The 18,572-nt window shown below is 37.1% G+C and overlaps 1 protein-coding gene across 1 annotated transcript in view; it reads right to left on the bottom strand.

The window, feature by feature from the left end:
* Nucleotides 1-6,243: 6,243 nt before the first annotated feature.
* LOC133765356 (transmembrane protease serine 11D-like) overlaps nt 6,244-18,572 on the bottom strand; it is a 36,509-nt gene continuing 24,180 nt past the window's right edge. The window contains exons 6-9 of the mRNA XM_062198936.1: nt 17,866-18,043; nt 10,932-11,191; nt 9,658-9,800; nt 6,244-6,405 (exon numbers count right to left, since the gene is read on the bottom strand). Of these exons, the coding sequence (XP_062054920.1) occupies nt 6,244-6,405; nt 9,658-9,800; nt 10,932-11,191; nt 17,866-18,043 (743 nt within the window). The remainder of the gene's footprint in view (nt 6,406-9,657; nt 9,801-10,931; nt 11,192-17,865; nt 18,044-18,572) is intronic.

Raw genomic sequence — 18,572 nt, 5'->3', positions numbered from 1 at the left:
TTACTCCTCATGTTGGATCTCTGTTCTTAATGTATGGTACTATGTGAATCAATGGTATAACTAGTACTCAAACAGTACTTTATACTTTGTGTTTCTGTGTGGGTGCAAACTATTGAAATCTTTACTTAATAGATGCTAAATTGATCTTCTGTATATAAAGATAATTGGAAATGAATCTTGATGTGAATGGGATGGGAGAGGAATGGGAGATGGGATATTTGCGGGTGGGAGGGAGGTTATGGGGGGAATAAACCACTATAATCCAAAATTTGTACTTTGGAAATTTATATTTATTAAATAAAAGTTAAAAAAAAGTTAACTATAGAAGAGCTTCATGCATGTCATTCAGGAGGTATTTCAGAAGGCATTGTTATCATAGAGGATGACAGAGGCATGAGTGTTATTGCACCCCCAGTTTTTTCAACTTTCATGTGGAAATGGAAGACAGTGAGTGATATTGATGATACATACCATTTGTAGGCCTAGCCTTATCTCTGAGTTTGTGTGTTAATTTTTTAAAGATTTTTTATTTATTTATTTGACAGGTAGAATTATAGACAGTGAGAGAGAGTGACAGAGAAAGGCCTTCCATCTGATGGTTCACCCCCCAAATGGCCACAATGGCTAGAGCTACGCCAATCAGAAGCCAGGAGCCAGGTGATTCCTCTTGGTTTCCCATGTGGGTGCAGGGCCCAAGCACTTGGGCCATCCTCCACTGCCCTTCTGGGCCACAGCAGAGAGCTGGACTGGAAGAGGAGCAACTGGGACTAGAACCTGGTGCCCATCTGGGGTGCCGGTGCCGCAGGTGGAGGATTAACTTAGTGCACCACCACGCTGGTCCCTGTGTGTTAGTTTTTTAACAAAAGTTTTTAAAAGTAAAATAAATAAATAAATAAAACTTTCAAAGCAGAAAAAAATCCGTAGAATAAGTTTATAAAGAAAAAAATACTTAGCTACAGCGGAATAATGTGTTGTGTTTTAACAAAAGTGTCAAAATTTTTTAAAAATGTAAAAGCTTATACACCAGTAAGCAAACTTTATTACTAAGGGAAGAAAAAATATATTTTATAAATTTAGTATATCCTACCTGTGTACTGTTTGTAGTCTATAGTAGTGTACAGCGATGCCCTGGGCCTTCACATTGCCTCATCTCTCACTCCCTGTCTCACCCAGAGTAACTTCCAGTTCTTTAAACAACATTCATTTGAAGTGCCTATTACTCTTTTAAAATCTTTTATGTAATATTTTCATGATATCTTTTATGTTAAGATACATAAATATTTACTATTATGTTACAATTTCCTATAGAGTATGGAACAGTGCTGTACTGTGTAGATTTGTGATCTAGGAGCAAAAGTCTGTACCGTGTAGCCTAGTTATATAGTAGACTATACTATATAGGCTTATATAAGTACAAGTAATGATATCTACATAATGGCCTAATGATGTACTTCTTAAAAGGTTATCTGTCCCTAAACTACACATGATTGTATCAGTGTGAACTCATACTGTATCTTTGTTTGTTTGTCTCATTTTGAAGGCTTCTGTGTCATGTTTACTTGTATTGAATAAATTGTTACGTTTTCCTTCTTTTGATCTATCTTATGGCACTTTAATTGTTTGGCCAGCTGAAAAAATTCTTGAGACTGTAGAAGAAAAGTTTTGCCTCTCCTGCAATTTTAAGTATCTTCTCTTCTATTGTTACCTTGCCTTTTTAATCCCATAAATGTTTCTTTTGATAATAAGAATTTCTAGCTTTAATAAAATAAAATTTAGTTTTTTCCCCTTTAAGTTCTAGTCATTCCAACTTTTTGGCTTTTGTGTCCTGCTTTCCTAAAATTGTTCTTTTGGACATTTCTACATTTATTTTTCCAGCCGTAGCCCCTCCTCTGAGTTAGTAGTGTTTATTTACAATTGTTGGCCTGATTTCACTGCATGTCAAATGTAACACATTCAGGAGGACACTCTTGATTCCTCAGTCCCATAAACCCCCTCCCAAATTTTCCCATCTCAGTTTTAGGTCTAAAACTTGTTTTTCCCCTTTTCTTCAGCACCTTATCCTATCAATTATAAATTTTCTGTTCTTTCTCCCTACAAATATTTCCTGAGCTCAAATGTTTTCACCAACTTCACCGATATCTCCTTAATGAATTTTAACCCTTATTCTTTTCTCTTGGTAACTCCAGTGGTCTATTGCTTACTCTCCCTTCTACAGTGATCCACTTCTAGTTCTTTCTCTTTGAGTAACCAGGCTAATCTTTAGCAAATGAAAGATTGATTACATGATTCCTCTTTGAACGTTTGCCCTCACGTTTAGAGTAAATTAGTAATGTTCTGTGACTTCAAGCCTGTTTTGTCATCTAATATAAGTTTTTCCTTGATTAATTTTGCCTCAGCCACATTGTCTTGTTACTGTTTTCTAAACCCACTCAATTTGTAGACACCTGAAGACTTTGACACTTGCCTTTTCCTTTGCTTAGCCTGCTGTTTCATAAAACTCAGTTTGACCAACCTAAAATAGTGCCTGTCACATGGTTAAGTGCTAAAAACATTATTGATAACTAAAAAGAGAATGGATAGTTGGATGAGTTTTTCAGGAGAAAAATCTTCTCTTATTTTTATTGCACTGGAATTTCATTTCAAGTGTGTTTTTATGAATGGTAGTTGATTAAATAGATGGGCAACTCTGGAAAATACCCTCAATTTAATTCAGTTGTCTTTTTCTCCAAAATGCATTGTTACTTAATTCAAATTCTGATTGATTTGATTTATTTTCATAATTTCTTTTATTTTTGCACCAGATTAAACAAATGGACAAACAAATGCCCTCAATACTCTGAAGTTCCTCTATCTTGCAGAAATCTTACCCTTCTAAAAACTATGTGGCTATTACGGGTAGCATTTTAGACTCAGAATGGACTTTGATTTATGATTTTTCAAAAATATTTATTGATTTATTTGAGTTACAGAGAGAAAGACACACACACTCAAACACACACACAGAGAAAGAAAGAAGAGAGAGAGAGAGAGAGAGAGAGAGAGAGAGAGAGAGATTCCATCCACTTATTCACTTCCCAAATGGCTGCAACAGTCAGCACTGGGCCAGGCTGAAACTAGGAGCTATTAGCTTTTTCCAGGTTGCCCATGTGGTTGCAGAGACACAAGTATTTGGGCAATCTTTTTCTGCTTTCTCAGGCACATTAGCAAGGAGCTGGACTGGAAGTAGAGCACCTGGGGCTCAAACTGTTGGCCATATGATATGCTGTAATCACAGTCAGCGGCTTTACCCAATATGCCACAACTCTGGCTCCATGATCTGATATTTAAGTTCAACTGAATGCAGAAATTTTCCAAAACATTTCTGCAGGTGATCATCCAGATTTTGCCTAAAAATCTTCCCGAAAAGATCTCTTCCTTCACTAGGTAACTGCTTCTTTTGGAAATGAACCATCAGAGATATGGGGGAAATGACCTATTTTCCCCATTGTATATGAATCACACCAAATCTTTAGAAATCGAAAGGACTGGGTATTGAAGTTTAACATATGTAGTCAGATAAAGAAAAAAAAAAAGAAAAATCTATTTTGGGTCTCTTTGAATCATTTCAAACTTGTCAAAATTGGCAAAAAAGGAAGTGAGCTATAGCCTATGAAAGATTTAGATTTATAATTTGAGAAGACTTTCTCTTCCTTTTTTTTTTTTTTTGACAGGCAGAGTGGATAGTGAGAGAGAGAGACAGAGAGAAAGGTCTTCCTTTTTGCTATTGGTTCACCCTCCAAAGGTGGCTGCAGCCGGCGCATTGTGCTGATCCGAAGCCAGGAGCCAGGTGCTTCTCCTGGTCTCCCATGCAGGTGCAGGGCCCAAGGACTTGGGCCATCCTCCACTGCCTTCCCGGGCCATAGCAGAGAGCTGGCCTGGAAGAGGGGCAACCGGGATAGAATCCGGCACCCTGACCGGGACTAGAACCCGGTGTGCCGGCGCCGCAAGGCGGAGGATTAGCCTGTTAAGCCACGGCGCCGGCCTCTTCCTTTTCTGTAACCACAGAATAATTATTATAGTTCATGACAAATTGATGCTTTGGAAGAGATTCACTTTTGATTATATTATAGGGTAAATATATTTCACAGTAGTCTTTTGTGACTCTCTTCCTTCTTTTGTTATCCTGTAATAAATGTCATAGTTTTTTTTAAGCACTCCATCCATTATGTTGGATTCTCTCTGGTATTAATAATTTTCTGAATTAGGGTGGGCTCTGGAAAGTTTCTGTTAGAGTTTCCAAAATGATTTTTGGAAACATGAAAGGTTACAAACCACCACTCCTCTGAAAATAGTTTTTTTTCATGAAGTCAGTTAGGTTTCTGGAAAATGGAGTCTATTCATATATATTAGAAAAGTTCTTAAAATAAATGTTTCTCTGGTTTTCAGATATTTCTTCGTACTTTGCTGAATAACTATATTGTTTTCAATAAATAATTGAATTTGCTCTATTTTCTGCTAAGTAAACATTGTTTTATGTGGCTTTTTCACAAATATGTCTGCAGTGATGTGAGGACACATGCATACTCACACAAACACATCCATTCACAGACATTCTGAACTCCCTGGAGGCTTACTCTAAATTGCAAGTCTAATGTTGTCCTCCTAGGGTGCAGCCAGGGAGTGCCAAGCTGGACACTTGCCTTAGTTGTAGACTTGATTATAAGGCAGCAGAAAGCACCACACCTTTCGAGTCTAGCTGGCAATTCTCTTACTGGAGAACCAATTACATGAATTGCTTTGGATTGTCCTTCAGAAACTGTAACTTCCATAAATAATTAGTCAGGGGAAAGATTGTAAAAGAGTTTATTTGAAGTCAGGTGTACCAGAGATTTGTTTATACATTTCACAGAGACTTGGATACTCATTTTCTTTAAAAGTAAATGTATTTAATGTAGATCTCATCACAATTTCATATCGGGAAATGCAGGAAATTTTCATCACAATGCCTGGAACTGTTATGATACTCAGAGGTTGAGCTAATTTTGGGATGGCATTGATGATCATGAGTAACCATGCTTGGGTGTACTCAAAGTCCATCAAACTCAGTAACATTGGTGATTCAGACAATATAGATTGCCGTGCTTCTAAATTTTAATGGATTTTCTTTAATTTATGCTCTTTGGTGGAGTGTTTGGGTGTGTGTGAGACAAATAGAGACAGATATAGATAGAGAGAGATAGAGATAGAGAGATAGATAGACATAATAAAGAATCCATCTCTCTCCAAGATGGTTTTATTGACATTAAGCTATTTAATATTTCTCTTTTCAAATCAACTCCTCCTCATCTTTCTTCTTTCACTTTAATTCATTACTTAGCTTTTGCTATTGAGGATTCCTTTTACTTTCAAAACTACCAGTGGTGGAAAGTTGGTAGTTGGAAATTCTTCCTGATGGTCAAATCTTCAGCTTTTAAAATTTCTATTATTTAGTTATTACAAAGCACTATGTAATTGCAAGTTTCCTGAGAAAGTTATGTATGTGTATTTTCTCAGCTTCTCTATGGAGGAGGGAACTTTAGGTAAAAGATCTTTTTGGTAAAAGTCATCATGAGAACAGTGTTTTTTGGTCTCAGTTGAGGAGTGAACTCTTTTAGCTTTGATCTTAAATTTCTGACATTCATCAGTTCCTGCCAGAGCATGTTTGTACAGGATAAAAAAGATTGCTATGGGGCCATACCATGCTTTCATATTGTTAATGTTAGAAATCATATTTCCTATAAATTGTTGGATAGCCAAAAATCTTAAATAAATAGAACTTTTTTTCTCACCTCACACTGTCCTTTTTGAGTCTTGAATATGGTTCACACTTCTTCTTCGGCAATTTTGTACACTTTATTGACTTGTCAGCTTCCAGGACACCTCCTCAGAGGAGACCCCTCAGGCTGCCCCTACTGAATGCCCTCCAGGGGTCTGGTTTTCTCACTACTAGCATTAGCACAACTGTACTACAATTTGTAACTCTGTAACTAGTTAAATCTGTTTTCCCTATCAGCAACAGTATTTTCCAACATTCTTGTTTTTCTTGAGGAAATATAAAATCCAAATAGTAAAGAGAGATTAAATAGTGTTCGTTAAACCACATTTATGTGACAGGATGTTAAAATAGGACACTTCCTGTTTCTTTTTCAGCGGAGAAGTAAAGCTTGGGATTTTTTGACAGGCTCAGTTGCGAACCGGCTTTGCAACAGAGGTGCATTTACCAAACTAGATCCCCGTTTGTTCTCTAATCCAGTCACGGTAGGCTGTCACTCGTGTGTACACTCCTGGTTTGTCAGGCAGGCCACACTGATAGCCCCAGCTTACAATGCCCACAACGAACCAAAGCCGGCGTGAGTCTTCTTGTACCAGTGGACCACCAGAGTCACCCTAGAAGAAACAGATGGACTGATTATTCAAGGGCAAAGACAACCTCGAAGCACTAAGTTTACTTCTATGGCAGCAGTAGAAGTCACATCCATCCTGTCAATAATGTCAACTATTGCCTTTTGAAACATTATACTGAATCATGCAAAAACTACTGAAATCCTCCATGTGTACAAGTTGCTTCCTTGGCAAGTCTGGGAGGAACGTGGGAAGCACACGTCCCAAACTTCCCTGTGGTACTGCCTTCGATGTCACCTCCTTCAGGGAGCCTTCTCTGACCACCTCTTTTCCTCCTTGCTTTTACCTCCAGTTTTGGGCTCAATTTTTCATTGTGTTCCCACATCCTGTGTCTATCTCTGTCACTGCTTCTTCATTGTTTCATGAAAGAATGTTTAGGTGCCTGTTTGAACTTATCCCCACCAGTCAGCTCCTCTCATTGTAGCAGCTCATGTCTCTGCAACATTCATTGCATTTTCAGTCTTGTTCAGTGTTTGTTTTCCCAGCTGTCCTGTAGGGGTCATCAGGGGAGGGAGCACACATGTTCTGGACACTGCTGTCGCTTACACTTCTAGCCCACTGAAGATGCTAAAGAAGTGTAATTTTTTTTTAAAGATTTAATTAATTTATTTGAAAAGCAGAGTAACAGAGAGAGAGAGAGAGAGAGAGAGAGAGAGAGAGACAGAGAGAGAGAGGGAGAGGGAGAGGGAGAGGGAGGGAGGGAGGGAGGGAGAGAGAGAGAGAGAGAAAGAGATCTTCCATTCATTGGTTCATTCTCTGAATGGCAATGACAGTTGAGATGGGCCATGCTAAAGTCAGGAGCCTGAAACTAATCCAAGTCTACCATGTGGAAAGTATTTGTTGAATGAATGAATTTCTAGAAGTCTCACCTATCCTCCTATCCTTTGGACTCTGCATGGTGCCTGATACATGGTGTACCTTTGGAAAGCATTCATTTGGTGAGTGATTGAAAAGAAATTTGTATAGCAGTAAGTAAAATATTCCTTGTGAGATAGTTACAAGCCAATCTACAGCCAACAAATGTTTGTGAATATAATCGTCTAGTTTGGGAGGCCAAATTACTATGTCTTACACACTATACTATGGGTTAAATCTGTGGGTTCTGGCACTAGATTGCCTGGGTTCAAATCCTTCAGTTACCACATACATGAACTGCAGTAAGCTATTTAGGAGTTCTCTGTGACTCAGTTTCCTCATTAGTAGATAATGTTTTTATGAGTTTAAATAAATTCAATACACAAAACACTTTTGAGTACAGTCAGTACTAATAAAAGTCAGCTACTATTACTAAGTGTGCATCTAGAATAGTTAGCTATTCATTTGACTGCTCTTAGTAGCTAGCTCTTCCATACCTGTTAAATTACCTGTCTAGATGGGGAGAAAAGTCAGTGTGTGAATCACCAACTTGCATGGCGAGTACTGCATGCAACTGATTGACATGTGCCTCCTTTAGATGATGCAGTTCTTAGTATTTCCCCATTGTTGTGTTTCACAGCCCCCTTTTCCCATACCAACATTTTTTTTCCTGTATGACTGTAATCAAGAATGAGCAGGGAAATGTTAAACTAAGAAGACCAGGTGATTTTTCCTGTACCTGGAAGCTTTGCTTTCTGATTGCAGACATTTGAGCATGTGTCCTCTCTTGTAGACTACAGACTTGCTGAGTACAGGGAATGCCTTGTCATGCTAGCACATTGTCTAGTGCATATAAAGTAATTAGCACAATTTATTTGAATGAATAAAAGTGCAGATGAATGTAGGACTGAACAGAAATGAAGAGATTCTTATAAGCTCTTATGTGTAGTGCTATTTCTTTTTAGACAAACTACACATTATAATGTTTCAACTGAAAACCAGTGAGTATGCAGTAGAATACACAGGGAAGGTTTTATTATGAGTTATGGTTTGAGCTGGGCTTGATGTAAAAATATATGCATATGAAGAAGGTAAGGGTCATTACAAGGGAGTAAATTTCACCCTTTGAAATTTCATGTATGTCCTTAGGTCAGTTCTAATTCGTGTTCTTAGTAGATCTAGAATTGTCAATGTGAAAGTATGTTGCTTATTCAATGGGTGAATTCTTTGGAAAACTAGTGTCAAACTTGAGAATTTGCTGTTCCTGGGCTATCAATAAAAGAGAAGCAGGAAGCAAGCAAGAACTGTTCCTTCTCCCTACAACAGGGACGTCTGCACTTAATGGAATACATGCTTACATGGGTAATTAATGATATTTTGAAAATTGAGAAACAAATCTCCATTTACACACAATTTGCAGTTGATCAAAATGTTTAATTTTGGGGAAAGAGCTCATGGATTGGGGTCTTGGCATAAGCCTAAATACTACTTCATAGTCACTTTTCAAAGACTATGAATGCTAAATATGAAGGTCAGTAACATTTGATGGAAAAAATAAATTATATCTTTCTGTCTAAAATTCACTTGGGAAAATGATAGCAGACTGATTTTTCTTAATTCCAAGATAAAAAATATTTAATTTCTGACACAAAGTAGTTGTTTCTATTACTATATGTGGTTGGATTTCAGACATATGAATAAAATATATTAAAACATATCAATTATGTTCTGATAACATAATTAAAAATCTTAGTATTAAAGTTTTATTATAGTGACATTATTTGTTTTGTTTTGTTTTTGTTTTCTTTTGTATATTTGGTTAAAAGTTATATGCTATATGTAAATAGTTATTTATTTTGTTTTCCCCTCCACTTTTGCTATTAAACAATTGTAGGAACTGTTGGAACTCAAATAACAAAATTTTGTATGAATTTTCTATCTTTGGGGTGCTTCAAGTGTTATTTATATTGAAAATTAATTTGTCTATATGACTCTTAGATGAATATTAATTTATTAATTATGTTAATTATAATTTGACACTAATTGTATACACTTTGTGATAGGAAATGAGGTTCTGATTTAGGAATACAATGTAAAACAAAGATGTCCATCATGTCAAATATTTCACATTTTTGGTAATGAAAGCATTTGAAGTTTATTCTCAGCATTTCTGAAATATATAACACTCTATTATTAATTATATTCATGATGCTGTGCAGTTGTGTTTTATTTAAGCCTTTGTAGATAAATGTCATAAAAAATTTTGTCTGTAAAATCTAGATCATAAATTTTGAGAGAATGAGGTTTGTGTGCTGTAACAGAATATGACATAGTGAGTGCTTGTCAATTTCTCAGATGATTGCATTGGTACGATTGTCTTACCTGGCATGCATCCACTCCTCCTTGAGATAATCCTGCACACACCATTGTAGGCAAGACAGCGCCGTTGTAACTCGCTGGTGCGTTACATACGTCATTACTTATTATTCTGACCCGTCCTTGCTGTAGATAGGTAACCGTGTTGCCTATTTAGTATAAAAGTAGGAAAAAAAACTGACTTCAGGGTATGTAGGTTAATGACTCGAAGCTGAATTGGAGGAGGAATAAATGTACTGCAAGGGAATTTTTGGCTAACCTCCCATTGCAGTTACAAGGGAGTGTACTGTTTGGCAAGGAAGGCTCCTAAAAATATACATAGGTGTTTCTTCCCAGCCAAGCTTCCCATAGGAGAGAAGGTTAACCCCTTTAGACAGAATAGTTTTTCTTCTTTTTTTTTGTAGTAGTTCTGTGATAGAGAATCTCTTAGTCCATTAGAGAAAACAAATATATATATATATATATATATATATCTTAAATCAGCTAATAGCATTTAAGTTATCCACTGATTGACTTTAGATTAGGAAAATACATATTGATTAACATTTAATCTCACAGCAAAGGAGATACCAGTCTGATTTCAAGGCTAAATAACTAGCAGTGCTCAAAATAGCACTGTTATACTTTTCCACAACTATCACAATTTATATCTGTTATATCAAGTTACCTTGTAGCTAAACAACACAGTGAAACACTTTGTAGGGTAATTAAAGCTTTGCATTATTTCTTGGGGAGACAGTTTACAACATGAGTAAAATCCCAGTGAAATTGTGGATGCCATCCTTTCATTCCCTGGCTGATATTCTTATTTTCCCCTTTACTTTTACCTTGCCTCTTGTTAATTTCTATTTTATTCCTTAATTAAACAAATATGAGCAATGCTTGTGTACACATGGAGTTTCTTGCCAAGGAAGCAGGATTTATTTTACTCCAGAATACCTTAGAGAATATAACATCCAAATTCTTTTTGTTCCCTTTCTTTATGGGGAAGCCATTTACATCCTTTAAAATCTCTAGTTTATTAAAAAAAAAAAACACATTTGTCATCACCTGCCTTTACATTTCCCCATTACTATGTTTGCCAATTCCGCATGCTTAGGATAATGCTTTGTTTCCTGAAGAAACTCAGCGCTAGCCAGGGCTTAGGCTGATAGAATATAGGCTCGTTCTATCTATAGAACTTCTCCAGGTGTTTCCTCAATTTAAAAATTAGAGAATCACACATAACAGGAGAGTTTATTGTTGTTAAATTGTTCTTTTTTTTTTTCTGAGACACTTACCACCATATTCTAGAGACCCCCATCCTGTTACATAAGCTGAAGAACCAGGTGTAATGTTCTGAGTGGCCTCTGGGAGACACACACTATGGATGTTTCTTGTAAATGTGATAGCTCCTTCAAGTTGCACAGCTGCAATATCATTTTCATGCGTTGCAGATCTATAATTGTTATGGATTAAAATTGTCCTTATTCTCATTCTCTGTCTAGAAACTGCTGTGGAAATACCAAAGGTGGCAGTCCATTGACGAGGATCAGAGTAGCTAAAAAAATACGAAAACATGCTATTTGAAGAGCAAATTTGTGACCATTTCAAATATTTGGATCTTGTGTTTTCTGTCTCCCACCGCTATGTAGGAACTATTTGATCAACATGTCTTTGCTAAATGTCATTACATTATCAGCTACTAAAGGAGTCTAGCTTCTTGTTAGTAGAATCAATAGTAATTCATCTAAAGAAACAGAGAGTTTAGGAAAAAAAATCTTGAAGTGATGAATATATTGGTATTTTTCTATGCTAATGAGGATATTCTGGTACTTTGTTGACAACTAGCATAACATGAATCTTCTCTTTGATTTCTTCGTTTTCTACTTCTCCCATCCAGACAGCTAATAAGTCTAAAATAATGACCATTTTAGCTTTAAATCATTTCTTTCAATCTTGTTTTTTCCTTTTTTTGTGCCATGAGCCAGAAGTTCCATTTAAATAGTAGTGATGGGATGTCCTTGTATTAATAATGGATGAAAGGTTTTTCTGTTCTAAATGTGATGCCTGTTAAAGTTTTAGTATTTATGAATGTGTGTATGCATATGTATGGAGAGAGTGAAGAGAGAGAGCATTAACATCAAAATATAGGAAATTAGGCCAGCACCACAGCTCACTTGGCTAATCCTCCACCTGCAGTGCCAGCACCTCGGGTTCTAGTCCCGGTACCCCGGGTTCTAGTCCCGGTTGGGGCGCCAGATTCTGTCCCAGTTGCTGCTCTTCCAGGCCAGCTCTCTGCTGTGGCCTGGGAGTGCAGTGGAGGATGGCCCAGGTCCTTGGGCCCTGCACCCGCATGGGAGACCAGGAGGAAGCACCTGGCTCCTGGCTTCGGATGGGCGCAGCACACCGACCGCAGCGCGCCGGCCGTAGCGGCCATTTGGGGGGTGAACCAACAGAAAAGGAAAACCTTTCTCTCTGTCTCTCTCTCTCTAACTCTGCCTGTCAAAAAAAAATATAGGAAATTATCTTTGTGATGTAGGGATTGGAATTTTTGGCTAACCTCCCATAACACACACCATAAGGTTAAAAAAGGATGAATTAAATTAAAATGAAGCACACTATAGATTAGGTTACCAGCTGGTTGAGAAACCATGAGAAAATGTTGGCAATGTGTAATATCTATATTTTTCTAGAAAATACACAAAATGTCTGTAAACCAACAAAGGGACGAGAAAATTATTATAAAATAAACAAAGAATGTTAGTAGACAATTTGTGGAAGGGGAAGTCCAAACATCTCTGAAATATCTTAGAAGATACTCTGATGGACTAGGAATTGAAAAGGAGAAATTACAACAGTGAGCATCTAATGCATATTTATATGTGTGACAAACATTAAACAGAAGAATAACACAAGTATTGATGAAAAGGGAAATTGGAACTCTAGAATTACTTTTGGAGATGTAAACCTCTAGAAAGAATTCTGATACATTTACCAGATGGCATGCACATTTCTGGGTACATATCTCAGAGAAATTCTTGAAAGTTTATAGAAATATGTCTATTTATATTTCTTTATGTGTATGTGTGTGTGCATATGACAACATGTGAGTTCTTTGTAACAGTCTAGCTGGAAGAAGGAAATAAGGTGGGTGCATACTACGGCATTCTATGCAGCAATGAGCCAAATACAAATTCCCAGGATTGAGTGAAAACAGTAAAAAATGATGAGACTCATACTCAATGCTACTCTCATAAATAGCATATGCACAAAAAAACCCAGCACTGTGGGTTTTTCAGGTACATGTATATATATATATATATATATATATATATATATATATACATACATACATATACATATACATATGTATATATATATATATATATAAAATTTGTTTATTTGTGTTGTGTGAGAGAGAGACAAAGACATACACAGAGAAGGAATGGGAGGTAAGATGGGATGGAGGGAGGGGGACAGAGAAAGAGAGTGAGTAAGCCAGAGAACTCTGATCTGCAGGTTCACTTCTCAAATGCCTGCAATATTCAGGACAGAGCCCAGCTGAAGCTAGAAGCTGGGAACTCAATCCAGGTTTCCCATGTGGTTGGCTGGAACTCAACTACTTGTGCCATCACTGATGCTTCCCAGGGTCTGTATTTAGCAAGAAACTGGAGTTACAGTCAGTAGCCAGGTATCAAATTTTGGTACTCTGATAATGGGACAAACATTTAACTAGCATCTTAATTGTGAACCAAACACCTGTTCTCAGGCACATGTATATTTAAACACATATTTCAAATTTGAGTATATCATTAGCATGAGACCTGTAGGTGGAAGAAGGCAATGGGAGTGGGATACAGGAACAGCAAGAGAAAAATATAAAATGAGAAACAGACCTCATATAGGCTGATGAAAATAAGACACTATGCTGCTAATACTAACTGATAGAATTAAAAAGGAGAGAACGATCCAACGTGGGAAGCAGGATACATAGCAGACTCACAGAATGGCAGGTGTCCTAAACAGCACTCTGGCCTCAGAATCAGACCTTAAGGCATGCAGATCTGGCTGAAGAGCCCATGAGAGTGTTCTAGGCATGGAAAGCCAAGACACTGTGGCAAAAAACAAAACAAAAAAATAACCAAAATACAAAAAAACAAAAACAAAAACCTAAATGAAAGATCTCTGCGAGTGAGATCCCAGTGGAAAGAACAGGCCATCAAAGAAGGAGGTACCTTTCTCTGAAGAGAGGAGAGAACTTCCACTTTTGACTATGACCTTGTCTAAATAAGATCGGAGTCGGAGAACTCAAAAGGCTTCCATAGCCTTGGCAACTCATGACAAGAGCCTAGGGTGATTACTGATGCCATAAACAAGAGTGTCAATTTGTTAAGCCAACAACAGGAGTCACTGTGCACTTACTCCTCATGTAGGATCTCTGTCCTTAATGTGTTGTACCATGTGAATTAATGCTATAACTAGTACTCAAACAGTACTTTACATTTTGTGTTTTTGTGTGGGTGCAAACTGTTGAAATTTTTACTTAATATATACTAAATTGATCTTCTGTATATAAAGATAATTGAAAATGAATCTTGATGTGAATGGAAGGGGAGAGGGAGCGGGAAAGGGGAGGGTTGTGGGTGGGAGGGAAGTTATGGGGGGGAAAAGCTGCTATAATCCATAAGCTGTAATTTGGAAATTTATATTTGTTAAATAAAAGTTAAAAAAAAAAAGAAAATAAGACACTGTGAACTGTAGGTCTGATTAACTTAGCATTGCTCATAAGGTTGAATAAAACAAAATGCAACCAAATAATTTAAGAGTTTCATGGATCTTAGATAGTTGAGTTAGTGTTATATAAAAAATAAAAAATATATACTTAGGAAATAATTTTATAAGGTATAGGAACTTCTGGAAGTTTGAACTTTAGTTAAGAATTATGAAAAATATTTAAAAAGCAAATGCATGACTTTCACACTCAACTTTTTTTTGTTTTTATTTTTATTTTTTTTCTGAATGAATGCATGTTTTTTCCCCCAGGTGTTTCATTTATTTCTTTTTCTTTCCTTTTTTAAGAAACAATTATAAGAATATGATGATATACCCTTAATGACATTTTCTCCCTCCCTCTGTCTCATTTTTCCTTTCCTCCCCCTTCCTTTTTTCTTCCTTTCCTTCCTAGTAGCAAGTGAGTAAAAGCATGATTTTGGAACCAGTTTGATTTACATTTAAATTTTGGCTAAGACACGTATTAGCAATGTTATTTATGGCCCATTAATTTAACATCTCTGATTCTGGGTTTATTTATGTGTAAAATATGATTGATGGTGTCCTCTCAACTCTACTGTAAATACTAATGAGACAAGTGAAGCATGTCAGGTACAGTGCTTGGCACAAAGCCATCAATAAAGGTAGCTAATACATTCATTAATTATAGTTCAACAAGCTATCACTAAATGTCTACTTTGTGTAAGGAACAGTATGGGTCTCTGGAAATAAAAATAAAAATATTTATGGTCTTTATCCTTGAGGAGTTCAGTACACTAGTGGACGAAGCTGATGGAGACAAGAGAACTAACCTCAACCATAAGTAGTACTGTGAAAAACAGATAAGCAAGTTTCTGTGGGAATACAAGGGAGAGATAATAATATCAGGGAAGGCTTCATAGAGGAGGTGACAATTCAATAATTCTTTATATAGGGCAACATCACTTCTGTGGCTCTTTAATGTAGGCTGGTAATGCCCTAAACAAATCCTCATTGATGGTTCTCAATGACAGGTAGATCTTGAGTGAGGATGCCAATAAATTGATCATGTAGTCTGTCAGCTCTAATGGCTCAAAAATGGTAATAATTAGAAGGATTTGTGATGGCAAAATTCAAAAGATGTTCCATGGGTATGTTTCTTTCTTTCTTTCTTTCTTTCTTTCTTTCTTTCTTTCTTTCTTTCTTTCTTTCTTTCTTTCTTTCTTTTTAACAGGCAGAGTTAGACAGTGAGAGAGAGAGACAGAGAGAAAGGTCTTCCTTTTTCTGTTGGTTCACCCCCAAGTGGCCACTAAGGCCAGCGTGTTGCGGCTGGTGCACTGCACCGATCCGAAGCCAGGAGCCAAGTGCTTTCTCCTGGTCTCCCATGTGGGTGCAGGGCCCAAGGACCTGGGCCATCCTCCATTGCACTCCCGGGCCACAGCAGAGAGCTGGACTGGAAGAGGAGGAACCGGGACAGAATCCGGCACCCTTGGGTTTCTTTAGTAATTGTTGGTGATATTTATAATTTTGGCTTTCATTATATTGTCATCCTTCACTTAGCCTTTGGTGGTTAGGATCAGTGCTTAGAATCCAGTATTATTGATATTGCATTCTTGGTCATGGTAAGGGCCTTCCAAATCCAAGAATTTGCATTTTTTCTTCCCACACGGAGAGTATGATCAAAATTAATTGGTGTCATCCTTGTACTTAGGTATTCCAGGTGTCAATGAAGGTCAAAATATTTTTGTGAATGTTGTTTCTTGTATTATCTATGATACAGCAATAAACCTCTTAGTCTAAATCAGAAAGTGCATAATCCCAACAGTATATTTTAAGATAAATTTCAAATTTATTCACTGCCTATAAAAATATTGAGTTATAAGACAGCCATAAGAAAGACTTAGAATCATTTGGGTTTTCTTAAAACTTTAGTTCAGAAACTGTACACTCATTTTGTTAACCTTTAGTCCCTCTTAATTTAACAAATAGTTTTGTGATAGGCACTGTATTATAAGGTGGTGCCTTCAAACCTGAAAATCTCTTAGAACCTGTGAAGATTGTACAATATTCCAAGAGGAAGAAATGGAGATTTGGAAAGGATATTGATATTTCAGGGGAAGCAGCAGATTGAGCAGGTGAAGAGTGTAGGCAGACTCCAAGGAAAGAGGTAATACTATCCTGGCTAAAGCCAAAATTTTGAAAAATGACTTTGGATTCATTTCACTATGGAAGCTTTCAGTATGTGACAAAGAGGTTGGATTTTGGATGGTGATGGATTATTGAAAGAATCTGAGAAGACCGTGGCTATGGTTGGGGCACACGTGAGTTCAGTATCATCTTTCCGGGTTAACTTCTTGAGTTTAGTACCCAAAAATTGGTGGAGACTAGGATGCTCCAATAATAAGGTAGATCAGAAACCAGTAAGGCTTAATCACGCTTACGTCTAAAGTCCTTCTGTTACAAAAAGTATGGCCTTTTATTTTTACCAGTGGGACTGGTTAATGCAACCTGATCTCCATTGGCAGCTTATCATCCTAGTGTTAGTAATAGTCATTAGTCACGTCCATAAAGAACGCTTGTAAGTTGCCTGGATTCATTTTGTTTATGCTACTTTATATAAATGATCATTGTTTGTTGTGTATTCTGCCTCCAACTTTAGAATGTACACTCCCTGAAGGTAGGCTAGGGTGGCGTTTTATTTATATTAGTAACTTTTGTAATATACAATACTGTGTTCATCATAGCTATTCAGCAGCTTTTTGAGCAAATAACAGTGGCAAGTGGGCAGACTCTAGATCAGCCGTCAGCCTATTTAGCAGCTTCTATGATGTCATATACAAATCTTCCACAACAATTCAGTTTTGTTCACACTGAACATATATTTACATTAGTGTACTTCTGTCAATAACACCAAGACACATGAGGTTACTTCAAAAGTTCATGGAAAATGGGATTTAATGATAGGTTTAATTTATTGTAAAATATTTGAAATCTGTTGCATACAGGGGTCTTCAAAAATTTCATGGTAGGTGTTCATAATGAAAAATTGCATGGATCTCAAAAACTATTTTTGCCCTAAAATAGAATTATCTTTTAAATTTATTTTTCAAGAAGTTTTTGAAGTTCTTGCATTGGTAATAACATTGCCCCTAATTTGGAAAAAAAAGAGGTATATGGAGATTCAGTAAATTTCCTAAGATTTCATAGACAGGACTTAAAGGAAACATTCTGTCCTATAAATCTTTTTGTCTTGTCATGACATGCTGTCATCTCAAGGGGTGAAATATAAGAAAATGAGCAAGCTAAAGGAAAGTGTTTTTACACTCTTGAATAAAAAGAAACGACTTTTTTTTTTTTTTTTTGCAATGGTTTTTTTTTCTGACCCCATCATCGAATTATATTCAGTCCTGGGGGTTTTGGGTGGGATCTTTATGCACTTGTCTGTCCTAACCATTCTCAGATGGTAGCGAGCAGTGGCCTCACCTCCGGAAGCAGTGAGCTGCTGTCAGGATCCACGTGTTACTGATCAGAATGCCTCCACAATGGTGAACGTTGTTAAGCTGGAGACTGACTTGCCAGGGCCAGTCTCCCTCCTCAGCCTGGGTGCCTCCAATGATTCTCTCTTCAGACAATGTTATTAGGTCTGGACGGGCCCCACATTCTATTGCGATAAAGAGTATTAACGGCTTTAGCATGGAGAGAACATGGAGATTCAATCACATTTGTGAGATTCTGCAATTTCCCCACCACGTATGACTTTTATGTCTCTGATGTACTCTTCCCCAGGGCATGTGAGATTTTCCAAAAATGTGATCATTATATTTTTAGGTTATACTTATGACTGCTATTGCCTATAGACTGATTTTTAGAGAACATTTCTGAGTTTATTTGGCATGTGGACTTGAAATTTTAGAACAGCTTCAGAGTTTTCTAGAATTTCTCATGAGTCGGGGTTAACATAGATCAGGGTTGGATGTGCTAGCGTAGGCCACAGACTCCTTGGTCTTCTCCATAGCCTTGGTATTCAGAGGGTGATCTGTGGGCTTGCAGCATGTACACCTTCTGGGAGCTTGTTGGAAATGTTGACTCTCAGTTCCATGCCAGGAAACAAGTCAAGAAGACTCCTTAGTGGTATTGCAGTTCATCATAGAACTGCAAGCCCACCTCCAGAATTGACTCTGTGCAATCAA

The sequence above is a fragment of the Lepus europaeus genome, chromosome 8 (genome assembly GCF_033115175.1).
Source record: "Lepus europaeus isolate LE1 chromosome 8, mLepTim1.pri, whole genome shotgun sequence".
NCBI classification, from domain to species: Eukaryota; Metazoa; Chordata; class Mammalia; order Lagomorpha; family Leporidae; genus Lepus; species Lepus europaeus.
Note: the sequence above shows the minus strand (reverse complement) of the source record. Positions and strands in the feature narration are given on the sequence as shown.